The following is a 17,965-nucleotide window of genomic DNA, read 5'->3' as shown; positions in this document are numbered from 1 at the left end:
ATATCACTGTATTCATACATTTTTTTAAAAAGTGCCCTGCACCCTGCACCTTGTCTATTTGCATCTGAAATGTACATTTTCATACAAAGTGCAAAGTCTGTAACATCAACACTGGGAGATATTAGGCCCATCAATAAAACAATTTACATTAGTGATTTTCAACCTTTTACCTCTTGGCACACATAAAGTAATTACTAAAATTCTCTAGCACACTAAAAAATTTTTTTTTGCAAATCTGACAAAATATAGCTACAATTTTGATATATATATATATATATATATATATAACCTCTTTTTGCTCCAAAGTGACTTTTAAGAAAACCAGGTGACTACACTTGCATATAATAATTTCTGTTACTAAGAATTAACCAATCAGATGCAACTTTATTATGTGACATTACCAATAAGATGCAAATCTATTGTACAGCCTATATATTATGGTTCAAGATAGTGCATTCACACCTGATGCTATTGTTGTATTAGCTGTTGCCATTTTTTAAAAAAATCTGACAATATAAGGGAAAGGAGGTCAGTTCCTCTGACTAAATAGGTGTTAGATGGCTTAAAAATTCTTGTGGTACCTGATCAGGCAGTGGCACAGTGGACAGTGTCAGAACTCCGAGGTTTCCGGTTTGAGCATGGGCTCACCAGCTTGAGTGTGGGGGCACTGGCTTGAGTGTGGGATCATAGACAGGACCCCATGGTTGCTGTCTTGAGCCCAAGGTTGCTGGCTTGAATAAGGGGTCACTGGCTCAGCTGAGCCACCCCTGGTCAAGGCACCTATGAGAAGTCATCAATGAATAACTAAGGTGCTGCAACTATGAGTTGATACTTCTCATCTCTTTCTCTTCCTGTCTGTCCTTGTCTATTGCTCTCTCTCTCTAAAAAAATAAAAATAAAATTCTTGTGGCATACACACTGGTTGAAAATTACTGCTTTACACTTACATAAATTCAAATATATTATTGTACTTAACGAAGTTCATCAGGATAATCATGTATGAAGTCATGAGTTTGCTATTGAACAAACTAGTGTCTCCATACACCTCAACTTTAACTACCAGTGACTTTTGATTATTTTCAAAACAAAGTAAGTTACAATTTGTAGACAGCTTTGTCTCCTTGAGAACAGGAAGCCTGAGAACCAGGGCTGAAGGGCAAACGTTTCCTAGGGTCTGACTCTAGGTGGCTCACTTTCCTCGCCTATATACACAAAAGCTGAAACAACCATCCCCGCCGCCGAGGGCTTTTCTTCCGGGGTTTGCCTCTTCTGCAGCAGTCTAGAGACTTCAGCATAAAGAATAGTAAGCCTTGTGATTTTCCAAAACATGGACGTCCACACTATTCTTTTGAGCGCCCATCCCACCCTACAGAAACTTCCAGATGCCGCGCAAGAAGAAATGCACAGCAGTCTCCGACAAATCTTCAGCACCTCCGCCACTCAATGTTCCCCAGACAGTTTTGTCAGCGCTATGTGGACGAAGGACAAAGACGCACTCGACAGGTACCCGGGAATCAGGGACTAGGCTGACGACTTGGCCCCTAGCGCAACGCCTAGAAACGACGGGCCTCGGCCAAACACGCCTGGAAGGAGCGGGGCTGGAACTTGGACCCCGCCCCCTGGCCCGGAGGCGTCCGTGCGCCTGCGCGCCCAGCATAGGCCTGGACTTGAAGAGCCCGGGGTTTGAGCTCGCCCTTGCGCCCCCGCCCCCGCTCTCCGCCCCCTCCCACCTCCGCCCCCTTGACGCGATGACGCACGGCAGGTTTGCGGACGTGGCGGCGGCGCAAGCCCGGGAAGGCGGGGACTTTGGCCTCCGCAGCAGCGGTGGAGGGGGCAGGGGAGGACGGTGGTACCCCAAAACGGAGGCTCAGCTATGAACTTGCCCGGGACGGCAGCCGTTTCTTCGTGACGTCCCCCTTGCTAACGGGACAGGTAAAGATGGCGGCGAGAGGTGGGGAGTGGCTTCGCCCCGGGTGGCGGGGTCGGGCCCCTGCGGCGTCCGCGGGCCATTGGCCGCAGGGGTGGCGGGGGCGGCTGCAGGAGACTGGGACTGGGGAGACCTTGGGGACCGCCCTACCAAAGTCCCTCGACACATTGTTGGGGAAGCTGAGGGTCAGAGGAAGGGCTTCTACGTGCCCTGTTCGCGGTGCGACTCATTTTTCACCCAAACACCTGTATTTCTTTCACAACTGTTTTTGTATGGAATAGTCGCTGACGGCATCTTGTCCACATCGTCCAAGCGTGATGGTGTGACATAAAAATCTGATGTTTAACCATCGCAGGGGATGACAGGGAAAGGAAAAACTAGACTTGTGGGATGAAGAGGGAGGGAAGTTTTCAAAAACTGAATTGGCTCTGGAGGGTACGGCCCCAGTGATCCTGACCCGGTGGACGCCTTCCTGCCTTGAACCCGTGGCCCTCTTATTGTTCCCTCTTTAAGGATGTCAGCGCGAAACACCCGACAGCAGTTACACAGAGTGAAGGTGTTTGGGAAACCATTTTCACATACAGACTCAGCTGATGAATCCATTGGTAATTTTTGTGACTGCTTGTAATCTACGTAGCTGGCAGAGGTTTGTTTTAGTTTTCTGAAGAGGGAATTCGTGCTTTTTTCTTGCCCAAAGAGAACTAAGACAGGTGAAGAGAACTGAGTCAGATGACGGGAGGACTGTGTACTTCCTAATCTCTGGTTGACTCAGATAATTATCTGCCTGGGTCAAAGTCTAGCTTTTCATTTTAATGAGACACACAACCAATTCTTGATTATTCAGAAACAGAATACTAGTTTATGGTATTCTGCAGCCAGCATTTCATTACAAGGGGGACTTAAGTGATAAAGTTCAATCTTTTAAGTATTTAGCAATATATCAGACAGAAGTTGATATAAGTATCTAAAATGGCTTTGCTCAGTGACTTTCATCCATGCGAATCCAGTTTAGGATTTTAAGAACAAAATATGAGGGAAAAAAGTCTCGTACTACCTGTCCATTTCTCTTCATTTTTCACAACAACTGAAAGTGATCCTGTGAACAATTAATATGAAACTAAAACTGTGAATGTGGAATTAGTTCTCATATTGTTCATTTAAAAAAATTTTCAGTTTTATTTATTTTTATTTAGAGGGACAGACAGGAAGGGAGAGAGATGAGAAGCATCAACTTATCTTTCTGGCACTTTAGTTCATTTATTGCTACCTGTCTTGACCAGGGGGGCTCCAGCTGAGCCAATGACCCCTTGCTCAAGCCAGCAACCATGGGAACATGTCTATGATCCCACGCTCAAGATGGTGGCTCCCACGCTCAAACTGGTGTTTTGTGATACATGGTCTATAAGACTGGATTACCTTTTCATCCCACCCTCATGTCGTCATTGCCAAATATACTCACTGTACTTCAACAGCTATAAAATTTGAACCTGAATTATTCAGTAACCAAAACCAATTGTTAAAAAAAACAACAACAAAAGATAAAATGTTCTGAATATAAGTTTCATGTAAAATCAGTCAAGTGGATCAGCTCTATTTCAAAGTTTTCTCTGCCTTCTCCCCTCAACCCAGGTTTTGACAGTATGTCAGGAAGGCATCAGAATCGTAGTTTTCCTGTTCCAGGAGTTCATTCATGTGGTCAAGTACATGCATTTGGAAATTGTACAGAGGGTGATGTGTTGGAAGAGGATGCTGAAGTGTATGAGCTTCGATCCAGAGGAAAAGAGAAAATCAGAAGAAGCACATCAAGAGACAGACTTGATGACATTATAGTATTAACAAAAGATATACAGGAAGGAGATACTTTAAATGCGATAGCCCTTCAATATTGTTGTACGGTAAGTTTTAACTTGATTTTGCATAATGCAGTCCAAAATAAAAAATTATTTTTCATAGCACAAATTGAAATAAATTACTGTCTTTTCCTCTGCTCCCCCTTTTCCCTTTTTTCATGAATATCTAGCTGTTTGTGGATGTTAACTTTTTAAATGTTTAAGTGAATACTTGAATTTATTGTTATGTCAAAAATCGGTGACTCTATTTTCAGTATTGAAAAATATCCAAATTTGTTATCTTCTTTTCCTTATCTAAGTTGTAAGAAAATGTATGAATATATAAGAAAGTTTTCCCCTGCCTCAATTTCCTGAGATAACACACTTGTGTTTCATTTCATACCTTTTTGTCCTTTTACGAATATGGGTGTTTGTATATATCTATATATACACATGTGTGTATACATATAGACCTTGGCCGGTTGGCTAAGTGGTAGAGCATCAGCCCGGTGTATGGGTGTCCCAGGTTCGATCCCCAGTTAGGGCACACAGGAGAAGTGACCATCTGCTTCTCTTCCTTCCCCTCTCCTTCCCCTCACAGCCAGTGGCTCAGTTGGTTTGTACATTGGCCTCAGGCACTAAGGATAGCTGGGTTGATTTCGAGCATCTGCCCCAGAGGGGGTTGCCAGGTGGATCCTGGTCTGGGTTCATGTAGGAGTCTGTCGGTCTCCCCTCCTCTTACTTAGAAAGAAAAAACCATATATAAAAAATACTGTATTTGGGAAATTTCTGATTTTTGTGTTTTAAAATTGTTTTATACCACGCCTGTTACTCTGCAATTGCCTTTGCCTTTTTTATTTCTTAGTTTATCATGGGTATTACCTCATAGCTTTATAGATTTAGTTCATCATGGTGTATAGCTATAAACTTTCCATAGGATGGATGTACTATAATTAAGCCATTCTTATACTGTGGATAGCCAAGATTTTCCCATGTTTTGCCTTGTACTCCAACAGTCATCATGACAGTATCTTTAAATGGAGTTACTTTTATTTCTGTAGAATAGATTCCCAAAAGTGGGATTTATAGCTCAAAGGAAAGGTTTACTTCTCATTTTAGTAGATATTAAACTGTTTAACCTATTTTATATCTGTCATTTCTATCTTGCGTCCTTAGCCTAGAATCAGTTTTCATGTAAACACTTTGATATAACTGTTTAGAACATTGGTTTTCAAACTTTGTTCTCATGCTACCAATGGAATTTTGAAATGCATGTGTACCTCTTTGCACATTTTAAAGTGAACTTATACTTCCTAATAAATTAAAAGTTACCAAGGATATAATTTCTATAAGGTTGTATTGATATTTAAAAATAAGACTGTTTGAATATTCTTTAAATGTATACATGGAATTCTAAATACTAATTCAGGATTTTCCCCTGAAATAATTTATTTTTAAAATATAGATATATATGCTCTTTTTTATGAGCATGACATTTTATATCATTTTTTTTCTGCTTAATATTTTTATTTTCATTTCCAAAATCTTTCAGAATGTATTTTTAACTTGAAAACCAATTATGACTATCTGTCATAGTTATCTGAAATAGAAATACATATTTATAAACTTTTATATATAAATTTAAGTATATTTTAAAAAATGCTGTATGACCATAAGGTGCTATTTTTTTTTTTTAATTTTTCCATTGATTTGAGAGAGATGAACAGAGAGAGAGAGAAGCATCATATTGTTTCACGCCATCGTTTCATTCAGTTGTGCACTCGTTGATTGCCTTTTGTGTGTACCCTGACTAGGGGTGGAACCTATGTCTTCTGGTGTGCTGGGTTGATGCTTCATCCACTCATCCTCAGACAGGGCATATTCTGTTTTTTGGGTCGAGTAATAATTGCAATTATTCAAAATTGATCAAAACATGTAAGTGTTGATTTAAAAGTAAAATAAAATGTGTTACTGAAATGCATTCCTTGATGAGGTCAGAAAAGCTAGGTTGTATGGTTTTTTTGGCAATTCATGTTTGGCAATACCGTTTATTATTAAATCAGAAGATATCTGATCTCATCTTTTAATGCAAGTAAGCATGTGTATGTGTGGTTTGTAGAGAAATAAGAACACTGAGAAATAAATTATACAATATGCCTTAAATGATCAGTTATAGAAAGTAATGAAGATTTTAAATTAGAGGAAAGACTAGATATCATTGTGGTCCAGTTTCATTGCAGAGACATTAGTTTTCCTTTCATGAAATTAAGGTTTTCTTAGAAATGTGAAATGTTATGTGAATACTAGAAAGCCCGGCGGTCATACGAAATGACCGCTGTTCTAGATATTATAAATTGTAATTAAAATGATTTGTGCAAAGTTGTCTGCTAATTCAAACTGAATTACCCAGGGCAGGCTGTGAGGACACCCCTTTGCTTAGTGCCCCACGGGGTTTCCCCCTTCTACTTGCTTAATTGCTTAAAGTAGAGTGCAATGAAGGAAACCACTGGCGGTACATTTCTTAAGAGCCACCGCTAGCTCAATAAATAAAGGTGATTTAAATAATAAAATATTAATTCACATGTCAAAGATCTCTTTGTAACAACATTTCTTGTGTAGATCTTTCCATCATTTTTAAGCTCACCTTGCAGAGGACCATCAATTAAGTGTTCACATTTAATATTCATGTCACCAGAGGAATGCTCAAAAATTAAAGTTTCTCCGTTTGAAACTGTTTTAATCCTTTTTACGTTTCGGTAAGCATTACTCTGTCATTTTTTTGTATTTCTCTCCTGCCTTTGTTCAAGGGACTCATTTTGTCAAGACAGGCTTTTTTGTCTTGCATCTGAGGCAAGCCTTGTTTCTCTATGCTCATCAGTCTCATTTTGCCGAGAAAGACGCATTTGCTCTGCGACTGAAGCAAGCCTTGTCTTTCTCTGCTCAGTGGTTTCTTTTTGTCAAGAAAGCCGTTTTTGTGCAGCTTTAGCTCCTTTTCTCTCCTCTTCAGTGCTTTATTTTCTAGGAGGCATTCTTAAAAGAAATTACGTTAAGACGTAGTTTTTATGTAAAACAGATGATTGCCAATGCAAACAAATGTTCACCTTCCCCCTGAGACGCTCAATTTGCGTTCAGCCTCAAATTGTTTCAAAAGCAGATGATTGCCAATGCAAACAAATGTTCACCTTCCCCCTGACCTGCTCAATTTGCGTTCAGCCATGGCAACTTCACCCCATTGGCTAGTAGTTACACAAGCAACCAATAAGCTATTTCAGTGAGATAGATGAAGAGGACAAAAGTATTCTTGGCATATGACAATAATGTAGAAAATATTTCAAGAAGGAAATAAGGTGAACAATAGGAAATTTAATAGGTGTTTCAGAAATAAGCATCATAGACTGATTGGGATGAAGCACTTTGAGGTAAATGAGGAAAAATTTGACCCCTATAAGAGAAAACCAATGTACAGTTTTAACAAGAGTTCTGCAAAATGATGGGGAAGTCTGCTGTGAAATGGAGGGGACCCAGGAGAGAGGGTATGAGAATAATTCAAATGAAGATGATTAGGGCTTAGAATAAAATATTTGTTGGTAGGCCCTGGCTGGTTGGCTCAGTGGTAGAGCGTTGGCTTGGCGTGTGGATGTCCCAGGTTTGATTCTGGCCAGAGCACACAGGAGAAGCGCCCATCTGCTTCTCTACACTTCCTCTCCTTTCTCTCTATATCTCTCTTCCCCTCCTGCAGCCAAAGCTCCATTGGAGCAAAGTTGGCCCAGGCTCTGAGGATGGCTCCAAGGCCTCCGCCTCAGGCGCTAGAATGGCTCTGGTTACAAGGGAGTAGCGTCCCAGATGGGCAGAGCATCGCCCTCTAACGGGCATGCTGGTGGATTCCGGGCATGCTGGTGGATTCCAGTCAGGTGCATGCAGGAGTCTGTTTCTCTGCTTCCCTGCTTTTCATTTCAGAAAAATACAAAACAAAACAAAAAAACAATTTGTCAGTAAAAATAGAGAAGAACCTGATAGAAAGTGTAATCACATTATGTATCAGCTGATTTCTCATTTAGCATGAAGAATCATGAAAACAGCTTAACATTAGAGGAAAGATGACATTGGCCATAGTAGTAAGAAAATTAATGATGTAGAATTAGGGAGTTAAGATAAGCAATGCTCAAGTAGCAGAAAAAAGATTAACCTTACCAAAGGATTAATCATTTAAAGATGCAGTATTTAGTGCTGTATTCCACTTACTATATATCGAGTCATAGGAATTATTAAAAACATGCCAGTTATAAAACGGTAATAAACCCAAAAAAGTCCAAGGTTGGAATCCCAAATGCATTAAAGAAAATGAGCTTAACAGAAAATGTAGGTCCATTCATAGATAATCTAGGTAGATAATAAATCTTTGGAAACCTAGTTCAGAAAGAGTATTGAACAATTATTAAGATATAACCAAGCAAAAGAACGTTAAAAAAAAATAGGGTCTGGTTTAGGGTTTGTCAATGAAGCTGTTTTTCTTTTTTTCTTTAAATTTATTGGGGTGACATGGATAATAAAATTATATAGGTTTCAAGGGTATGACTTTATGCATCATATATGTATTGCACTGTGTGCACACCACCCAAAGTCAAATCTACTTCCGTCACCATATATATTTGATTCCTTTTATCCACTCCCTACTTTCCCTATGGTAACCACCATACTGTTGTCTGTGTCTGTGAGTTTTTATTTTTCTTGTTTGTTCATTTGTTGCTTTTAGTTTTATATCCCACATATCAGTGAAATTATATGGTTGTTGACTTTTTCTGTCTGACCTATTTCGCATACCATGATACTCTCGAGATTCATCCATGTTGTCACAAATATTCTTTTCTTATGGTTGAGTAAGTATTCCATTATATATATGTACCACATCTTTTTGTGTGTGTGTGTGTGTGACAGAGCCAGAGAGAGGGACAGATAGGGGCAGACAGGAAGGAAGAGAGATGAGAAGCATCAATTTTTCACTGTGGCACTTGAGTTGTTCATTGATTGATTTCTCATATGTGCCTTGACTGGGGGCCTTCTGCAGACTGAATGACCCCTTGCTCAAGCCAGTGACCTTGGGCTCAAGCTGGTGAGCCTTCCTCAAACCAGATGAGCCCGTGCTCAAGCTGGCAACCTCAGGGTCTGGAACCTGGGTCCTCCACATTCCAGTCCGAAGCTCTATCCAGTGCATCTTGATCTAGTCATCTGTTGAAGGACACTTCGGTTGTTTACATGTCTTAGCTACTGTGAATAAGGCTTCAGTGAACATAAGAGTGCATATATCTTTGCAAATGTTTTCCAATATTTGAGGAAGATAATCCAGAATATGGGTTGCAGGGTCATATGGTAACTCTCTTCTAAAATTTTTTGAGGATTCTCCATACTGTTTTTCATAGTGGCTGTACGAGTTTATATTTCCCACCAGCAGTGAATGAAGGTTCCTTTTTCTCCACCACCTCTCTAATAACGCTTATTACTTGTCTTGTTGATAGTAACAGTTTGTATAGGTATGAGGTGGTTTGTCATTGTAGTTTTGATTTGTATGTCCTTAATAGCTAGTGAATTTGAGTATCTTTCTATATACCTGTTGGCCATTTGTATGTGTCTTAGAATAAGTGCCTATTCAGGTCTTCTGCCTGTTTTTTAAATGGATTGTTTGGTGTTAATTGTATGAGTTCTTTATATATTTTGGATCTTAACCTCTTCTCAGAGCTGTTGTTTGGAAATATCTTCTCTTTTGGTTAGTTGTCTTTTGTTTTGTTGTCAATGAATCTTCATTTGCCTTAAGAAAAAACACTCTCAGACAAGACCCTTTATCTTTACTGTCTCTCGTCTCCTGGTTATTCTTCAGTCTTCTCTTTCTCCTCCTCCCATACATACACTTCAAGGGAGTTGGTTTTTCCAACAGGAACTCTGCCTTCATTGGATTTGATAATCTACCACTGATCCAGGTCACCACTCCCTCCTACAAACCTTCTTTGACCTTGGGTTTCTGATTTTCCTGTTAATATTTAAGAACAGCTATTATTTGCATAATGTACAATATGTCACTATTCTAAATGTCCTTCATACATTTTAATTGATTAATCGTTACAACGACCATATATGGTAAATATTATTACTGTCATTTTACAATTGTGAAAACTGAATTTGTGAGAGGTTAAACAACTTGCCCTGAATCATACTGCTAGACAGTGTCAGAGCCAATTTTCAAACCTAGATGATTCATGCTTTTAACCATTATATATTGCTTTCCTGGTCACTCTTAATTTCCTCTGTGGATTTCTCTTACTCAACATACCCCTCAAATGTTGGCGTTCCTCCAGGGTCTTTCCTATGTCAACTTTTATTCCTGTCTTTTTCTAGTGAATCCATCTCTTGTGACTTCATTTACCATTTTTGCTGGTATTCCACAAATATATACCTCTAACTAAGATCATCAGCATTTCAGACATACATCTGTAACTATCTACTGGACATCTTCCACTTACATATTTAAAGCACCTCAAAGACAACATGTGTAAAATCTGCCTCCATTCTTTTTTCTTCCTCCAGTATTCCATATCTTAGTGAATGGAGTCATTATCCATCAAGTTGACCAGGCCAGATATTTGAGTTTTATTTATTGATGAGATGATAAATAATCAGGGCTATGGTTACAGCTTTGATGGAAAAGATGAATGGGACTAACTCAAAAGACAGTGGGAGAGCCTGGCATAGTAATTGCTAATCTGAGAAATACTGCCGCCGACTGTGTCTCCTCACACGGGCAAATGGATGGAATACACAGATAGGGAAAGGGCTGTATAATATTTAGGGAAAGCTTATAAAAATGACTGACCTTGGGGTAGTTGAATAATGCATTTACACTGGTAAGTTTGGGAAAATGGCTTCAGAAATTAAACGAGGGGGTAAGTTTTATTTTATCAAGTACAAGATGTTTTTCACATTTTAACATCTTTGATGTTGGAATGGTGGCATCTTCAATATTTGGTGGGGTATTTTTGCCTTAATGAGACATAAAATAGTGGCAAATCTTGGCTTGGCAGCATCTTAGTTTTGATAAAATATGGTAGTTTTAGTTAGATAACTCTATTACTAATTGCCACTTTATTTTTTCTTTTTTAGTGAGAGAGGTGGGGGTTGGCAGATACGGACAGACAGGAAGGGAGAGATGAGAAGCATCAACTCATAGTTGTGGCACCTTAGTTGAGCCAGTGATTCCTTGCTCAAGCCAGCGACCATGGGGTTATGTCTGATGCCATGCTCAAGCCAGCTTCCCTGTGCTCAAGCTGGTGAGCCTGTGCTCAAGCTGGTAACCTCAGGGTTTCCAACCTGTGACCTCAGTGTCTCAGGCAACCACTCTATGCACTGTGCCACTGCCTGGTCAGGTGCTAATTGCCACTTTGGAAGAAAGAACATAAGAATCAGTAATCCTTCTTTCACAAATTGTTTAGGGTGATATTTATATAGACCCTAGTCAGGTAGCTCAGTTGGTTAGAGCAGTGGTTCTCAAAGTGTGCGGCAGGGCGCACTGGTGTGCCCTATGGCAGTGGTACCCAACCTTTTTTGGCCCACAGACCGGTTTAATGTCAGAAAATATTTTCATGGACCGGCCTTTAGGGTGGGACAGATAAATGCACAAAATAAAATGCGACTGGCATAAAAACAGTTGTATTTTTTAACGTAACTGTCAAACTTACAAGACAGGCATCAAGAGTCTTAGATGGTTCGATTCCTGGCCAGGGCACATAGGAGAAGCGCCCATTTGCTTCTCCACCCCCCCTCCTTCCTCTCTGTCTCTCTTCCCCTCCCGCAGTCAAGGCTCCATTGGAGCAAAGATGGCCCGGGCGCTGGGGATGGCTCCTTGGCCTCTGCCCCAGGCGCTAGAGTGGCTCTGGTCGCGGCAGAGCGACGCCCCGGAGGGGCAGAGCATCGCCCCCTGGTGGGCAGAGCTTCGCCCCTGGTGGGCGTGCCAGATGGATCCCGGTCGGGCGCAGGCGGGAGTCTGTCTGACTGTCTCTCCCCGTTTCCAGCTTCAGAAAAAAAAAAAAATACAAAAAAAAAAAAAAAAAGTCTTAGATGGATGTAACGGGGAATCTGGTCATTTTTAAAAAATAAAACATTGTTTAGACTTAAATATAAATAAAACGGAAATAATGTAAGTTATTTGTTCTTTCTCAGCAGACCGGTACTGGTCTGTAGCCCAGGGGTTGGGGACCATTGCCCTATGGTGTTCCAGAGAAATATGTGCCTGTTGGGGACCAAAAAACCAACAGGGTTTTTGGAGTTTATTTTTGGGGGACAGAGGTGCTGGGAATTGGCTGTAAGCTGACAGTCTGCCCAACCCCCACCTCACTTGCCTGATTAGGTTGCAAAAGGCTGTTAAGCTGTGGTGCTGGATTGTTTACCCCCCATGTTCCTTGGAAAGACTGGAGGCAAGTTTCTTCTATCCTTTGTTTGGTGTAAAGTTAAGATGATATGTATGGTGGGGGTTTTCTACACTCAACACAATTAAAGAGTAAAAAGAGAGGAATTCTTCAATGTATTGATGAGGAAATGAGAGTTTGCCTGTCAAATATATGCCCAAACATTGAAGAAATCGCTAGGACACATCAGGCTCATGTTTCTCATAAACACAAGAATGAAAAAACTTAACACATTCATGGTGGGACCTGCCAAATTTACTAAATCTTACTAAGAATGTATCTATCTATATAAAAAGATAACTTTTTTGTTTTTTTTTTATTTTAACCCCTCTTTTTTTATGAATTCTAAAAAGCATAACTCAAAAAATGTAACATTAAAAGGTTTTTTAATGTCAGAATAAATTTGTCATTTATTTTGTTTAATTACTGTAAACGCACGCTTAGACTTTATATTTTTTCTTTAATGTTTGACTTATTATAACATATTTTTCAGAAATTTGTGTATAGTGCACCTACAATTATTTGTAGGATTTTAAATGCGCCCTGACTTCAAAAAGTTTGAGAACCACTGGGTTAGAATGTCATTCCTACATACCAAGGTTGTGGGTTTGATCCCGTCAGGGCGCATACAGTGAATGCATAAAATAAGTGGAACAGCAATTCTTTCTCTCATCAATACATAAAATAAAAAAGAGAAATAGGATCCTAGAGTCTACTTGAAAATAGCTAGCATTAATGTAACTTCCATAGGGGATATCCTAAGACTGGTAGATCAAAAGTGGTATAGAATTTTATCCATAAATAAAATACAATCTCCCTGGGTGTAACCACTTACTACTGTTAATTAAGCTCTTTTTCCCCCTCCAGAAATAAGTGGATGAATGAATATTTCTACCTCTATTTTGATTTAGAATTCAGTTGAATGGTTTTTTGTTTTTACAGGTTGCAGATATCAAGAGGGTTAACAATCTCATCAGCGATCAAGACTTTTTTGCCCTTAGGTCTGTCAAAATTCCAGTAAAAAAGTTTAGTTCATTGACTGAAACACTTTATCCTCCAAAAGGAAGACAGGCTTCACGTTCTTCATCTGCGCAACATGTTCCAGAACCACAGGATATTTTGTCACGTAATGATTCTCTTTCTTCCAGTGAGTCAGCAGGTAGCTTTTTAAAAGAAGTAGACCGAGACATAGAACAAATAGTAAAATGTACAGACACCAAAAGAGAGAACCTTAACGAGGTGGTGTCTGCTTTAACAGCACAACAAATACGTTTTGAACCTGATAACAAAAACATTCATCGGAAGGATCCTTATTATGGAGCAGACTGGGGAATAGGATGGTGGACAGCTGTAGTGATAATGCTGATAGTGGGTATAATAACACCAGTGTTTTATTTGCTATATTATGAAATTTTAGCTAAAGTGGATGTTAGTCACCATTCAACAATGGATTCTTCACACCTACATTCAGGAGTCACACCTCCATCACAACAGAGAGAAATGGAAGGTGGAATTGCTCCAACCAAAGGAATACCCTTTGGCCAACAAGATGATCATAAGCTGCATAGTCACAATTCTCAGTCTCCCGCTGCTCAACACAAAACATAGCAATTAGCTCATAATTACAATGTTTGTGATCACATGTTCATCTGGAATGTGGTGAATCAGTTATATTCAATAACCACTTCAAAGTCAGAATTTAGGGAGATGAAGATGCTTTTGTTTATTACTTTTTTTGAGCCACTTACAAATGGATCGAGTATAAAATCCCTGCAGTTGCTAATTGCTGATACTGAGAACAGTAAATCTATGTATCTGTTATATCAATGCTTAAAGCAGAAATGAATTTAAATATGTTTCTAGGAAGTTCTTAACTTGGCAAACACTTCATTTTTCTTATTCAAGATCGGTTATGTTTAAATTTATTTATTGTTTGGTTTAAGGTTATTAATGTTCATTAAGCTGAATGATAGCACCAGATACCTACAACTGAAGAAAATTTACTACTGTGAATCATCAAAATATTTAGTTTTAACATTTGATTCTAAAATTATTTATGGTAATACATACTTAATATTCCATTTTAAAACTTTTTGAAAATAAGTTTAGCACATATGCTATAAAGACATAAGTAGGTACAAAAGTGGAAAAACAGTGTATAATGTCTGTAATAGAGGCTAGGATAGAGATGAAATATTTTCAAGCCCCAAAATAATGTTGTGGTTGGAAAGTTGACAGTTGGTTACTAGAACACTGGATTAGGTCAAGAACCTAAAAGCAATCTTTGTCTCTTAAAGAATGCTGCCTCTGCTTCTGATTTTGAAGTCATTGTGTTTGCCTCTGATATTTGAAAGCACTTTTGTAATTCTTTGATGAAAAGTATTATACATACATATACAGGTTAGCATTATTTAGAAAATAATTCCCTACATACTGTGATAAGTTGTTGCTATGTTACATGTGGTAACATGCCTTAATTACATTTAATGCCTTATAAAATATGTAAGCTTATATTTTTGTAATTAAAAGTTGACATTTCTAATGGTCCAATGGGATTCATAACATAGGCTATATAAATGTCTCCACTTTTACTATCAAGTGTAAATTAATGGGGTCAAACCAGTTTTCACTGTCTGCCTCTGAGGTTTGTTGCAAAAAAAAAAAAGGTTAATTAAGCAAAAGCAGAAGTAAAGATACCTTTGGTATTAGCAATAACAGACACTTTTTATTAATTGATCCCTTAACCTGTTTTCAAAAAGAAAATGTCCAACTTAAACCTTTTTTCCCTTGAATAGCATAAAATTGAGGAACAGGCCAAAAGCATATAGGCAAAAGAGCTTGATAGTGCCACTTTTTAAGGTCTGCTAGATAAGAAGTATTTGCATACTGATTCCATCATTTAAGTTTTTAAAAGTTGTGTTTTTAAAAATGTAACCAAAATGATGCATTAGACGCAAGATTTGGTGGAAATTGCCTGTTTTGTATGTAATAAAGTATGAACCTTAAGACCTACAATACCACCTCATTTTCTGGCCTTATTTCCTAATTTTAATGTTTCAGCTTTTTGACCATTTTCTGTTTCAAACTCCAATCTTGATACAAAGTAGTGTTAATAAAGATATGTGGTAAATAAGGTTTTATGTACCTTCAGTAGCAAAGTATAAAAAGACAGAACAAAGAAGTCAAATATTAAAGCCTTTGTATTAGAGCAGTGGTCCCCAACCCCCGGGCCGCGGACCGGTACCAGTCCATGGGCCATTTGGTACCTGTCCGCAGAGAAAGAATAAATAACTTACATTATTTCCGTTTTATTTATTTTTAAGTCTGAACGATGTTTTATTTTTAAAAAGTGATCAGATTCCCTCTGTTACATCCGTCTTAAGACTCACTCTTGATGCTTGTCCCACCCTAAAGGCTGGTCCGTGAAAATATTTTCTGACATTAAACCGGTCCGTGGCCCAAAAAAGGTTGGGGACCACTGCATTAGAGGACCTTAGATAATTACCAAAAAGTATTAATGTGGGAATTATAGCACAATGATTATTTGAATAACTTGTTTAAAATTAAAAAATTGTTTTAATGTGCCTTGGGCATATTGAAAAGAGGAGTGTGATCTTTCTAATTTATGCTCGATGTTAACTTGGTCAGTTTACATTGTATTTATTAAGCCTGCTGAAAAAAATCAAGTGTTAGGGAAGAAAATAGAGTATTTTAAAGTAGAATGGCTAGATGTTTTTTGAAGAACTTTGTTTACATCAAATTGATGAAATTATGGAAAGTCAGTGATTCCTTTTTGCTAGTGGTACTTTGAAATTGTGATAGAGGTCTGATATCCAGTATAAGTAACTTATTTTTAAAGTAGTAAGGTGTACTATGTACTTGTGAGTGTCCTAGTCATGGAAGGAAATAAAACATCCTATGACACAATCAGGCAGTTTCCTTTTTCTGTATATCTGAATTATATATTTTTAATTGATTAGAATGTAGATTATAATTGTCACTAAAAAAATTCCTAAACATTTAATATAGAAAAATTTTAGCTTTAAAAATATACTAATATACATCAAAATTTGTAGCAAATGCAGATTACTCTGTAAAACTTAAGAAAAATTGTGATTTTTTAACTGTTGAAACCCTTATTTAAATTTACTTTCAGGCGTCACATTAGGATCTATGTATGTACACAACTATAAAAGTACCACAACTGTGTGAGTCATTGCATTTGGTTCACTCAAAAAGTTGGGAATTACAAGTGGAGAAAAATCTGCTATTGGTGGGACAGATTTTTTTTTAAAGTCTGTACAAATGGTTAAGGTTGCTTTGAAAAATTGACTATAATCTGCTGGCCACATCAAGAATTAGAAGATTGCAATGTTTAATTTATCCAGAGGACTTTTTGTTTTTAAAAGCTTTTCTTTTTCTGTTCTCAACTTGCTTATTCAGTGGCCTGAAGAGTTCTTTCAGTGATCCATAATGGTTCATTACTTAGTAATCAGTTCTTTTTAAAGTTACCTACTTCTAAAGTTACCTACTTTGGAATATGAAGGATACAGTTAGTTTTAGAAATATGAAGCAAGGATCCAGTGAGTGCTATAAGTTATAGACATAGTTTTTCGAAGTATTTAAACGGTGCTTTGTGATGGGAATCATTCTTATTTTGAATTACAACAATGTTGCTCAGGAAGTTAATATTTTTCTTTTAAGTATGTGCATATTGCACTGTTAGATCATAGAAATATCTGAATGCAATATTTAATTCTTATATATGCAAGTACTATAAATCTTGTATAATAGATTTTATACAAATGCAAAATGGAATTGTAGAACACTGTTAGCATGTACATTTGTAAAACTGTTTTTAAAAACTTTTGCCCCTTTTTCATATTTCAAAAGATCTTCAAAATAAAGTTTCTATTTTATTATCCAATCTGAAATGGAAGCTGGTGAATTTAATTGAATAAAGCAAACCTTTTCTCTTTCAAAGTATTTGATATAATAAAGATATTATGTAAGGTAGATCAAGTTGCCACAGGTTTACCAATTCAAGTTTTCCCCTTCTGATATTGAAACAAAAATCTACTGGATTACTTAAAGGATGAAAGTGAAATGAAATCAAAACTTCAGATGTGTATTCTTTGAGAAATCTTGGACCTCAGGGAAGAAGATCTCACTCATAAAGCAGGGTCCAGGACTTCATACCAAGTTATAGATCAGTCCTATAATATACTGCTCACAAAAATTAGGGGATATTTCAAAATAAATATGAAGCTATAAAATATCCCCTAATTTTTGTGAGCAGTATAATATGCTCTATTAATAGATTTTATTATGAAACAAAAAAACCTTTCTACATATTAATTTTTTTAAAATTACCAACAGGAGCAAAAAAGAATTGAGAAAGTTCTTTGGAGCTTTTATTTAATGGAGGAATTTATGATACAGCCCCCTACTTTTGTAATCATCTGGATCTTAAAATTGAATTTAATTACATCTTTTTTAATATAAAAAGTTTTACTAACTCTGGAACTTGAAACCATATTAAGGCCACGCCACTGACCTTAGGAAGTAGTGGGGAAGGAAAGGTTAACATCCTCTGAATTTGTCAGCAACGCCACCATATTCCACTGTCTGTCAAATCCGTTAATCACAACTTTAATCACCTCGAGTTTTCATTTGTTGGTTTGTTCAAGAATATTTGATACTGGCATCCCGATAGCTGTTTTACCTGGTAAAATCTGTATTAACAAATTAGTTTTCTC

General features: G+C 37.8%; 2 protein-coding genes across 2 annotated transcripts in view; one reads left to right on the top strand and one right to left on the bottom strand.

Moving 5' to 3' along the window:
- The first annotated feature begins 1,778 nt into the window (after positions 1-1,778).
- LYSMD3 (LysM domain containing 3) lies at positions 1,779-15,212 on the top strand. Its single transcript, XM_066273800.1, has 3 exons — positions 1,779-1,932; positions 3,557-3,822; positions 13,149-15,212. The coding sequence occupies exons 2-3, from the start codon at positions 3,568-3,570 to the stop codon at positions 13,812-13,814; spliced, it is 921 nt and encodes a 306-aa protein (XP_066129897.1). The 5' UTR covers positions 1,779-1,932; positions 3,557-3,567; the 3' UTR covers positions 13,815-15,212.
- A 2,412-nt stretch (positions 15,213-17,624) lies between these two features.
- POLR3G (RNA polymerase III subunit G) overlaps positions 17,625-17,965 on the bottom strand; it is a 37,965-nt gene continuing 37,624 nt past the window's right edge. The window contains exon 9 of the transcript XR_010731116.1: positions 17,625-17,941. The gene's annotated coding sequence lies outside the window, so the exon portion shown is untranslated. The remainder of the gene's footprint in view (positions 17,942-17,965) is intronic.

The sequence above is a fragment of the Saccopteryx bilineata genome, chromosome 4, assembly GCF_036850765.1.
Source record: "Saccopteryx bilineata isolate mSacBil1 chromosome 4, mSacBil1_pri_phased_curated, whole genome shotgun sequence".
NCBI lineage: Eukaryota > Metazoa > Chordata > Mammalia > Chiroptera > Emballonuridae > Saccopteryx > Saccopteryx bilineata.
This window is presented reverse-complemented; position numbering and strand designations above follow the sequence as displayed.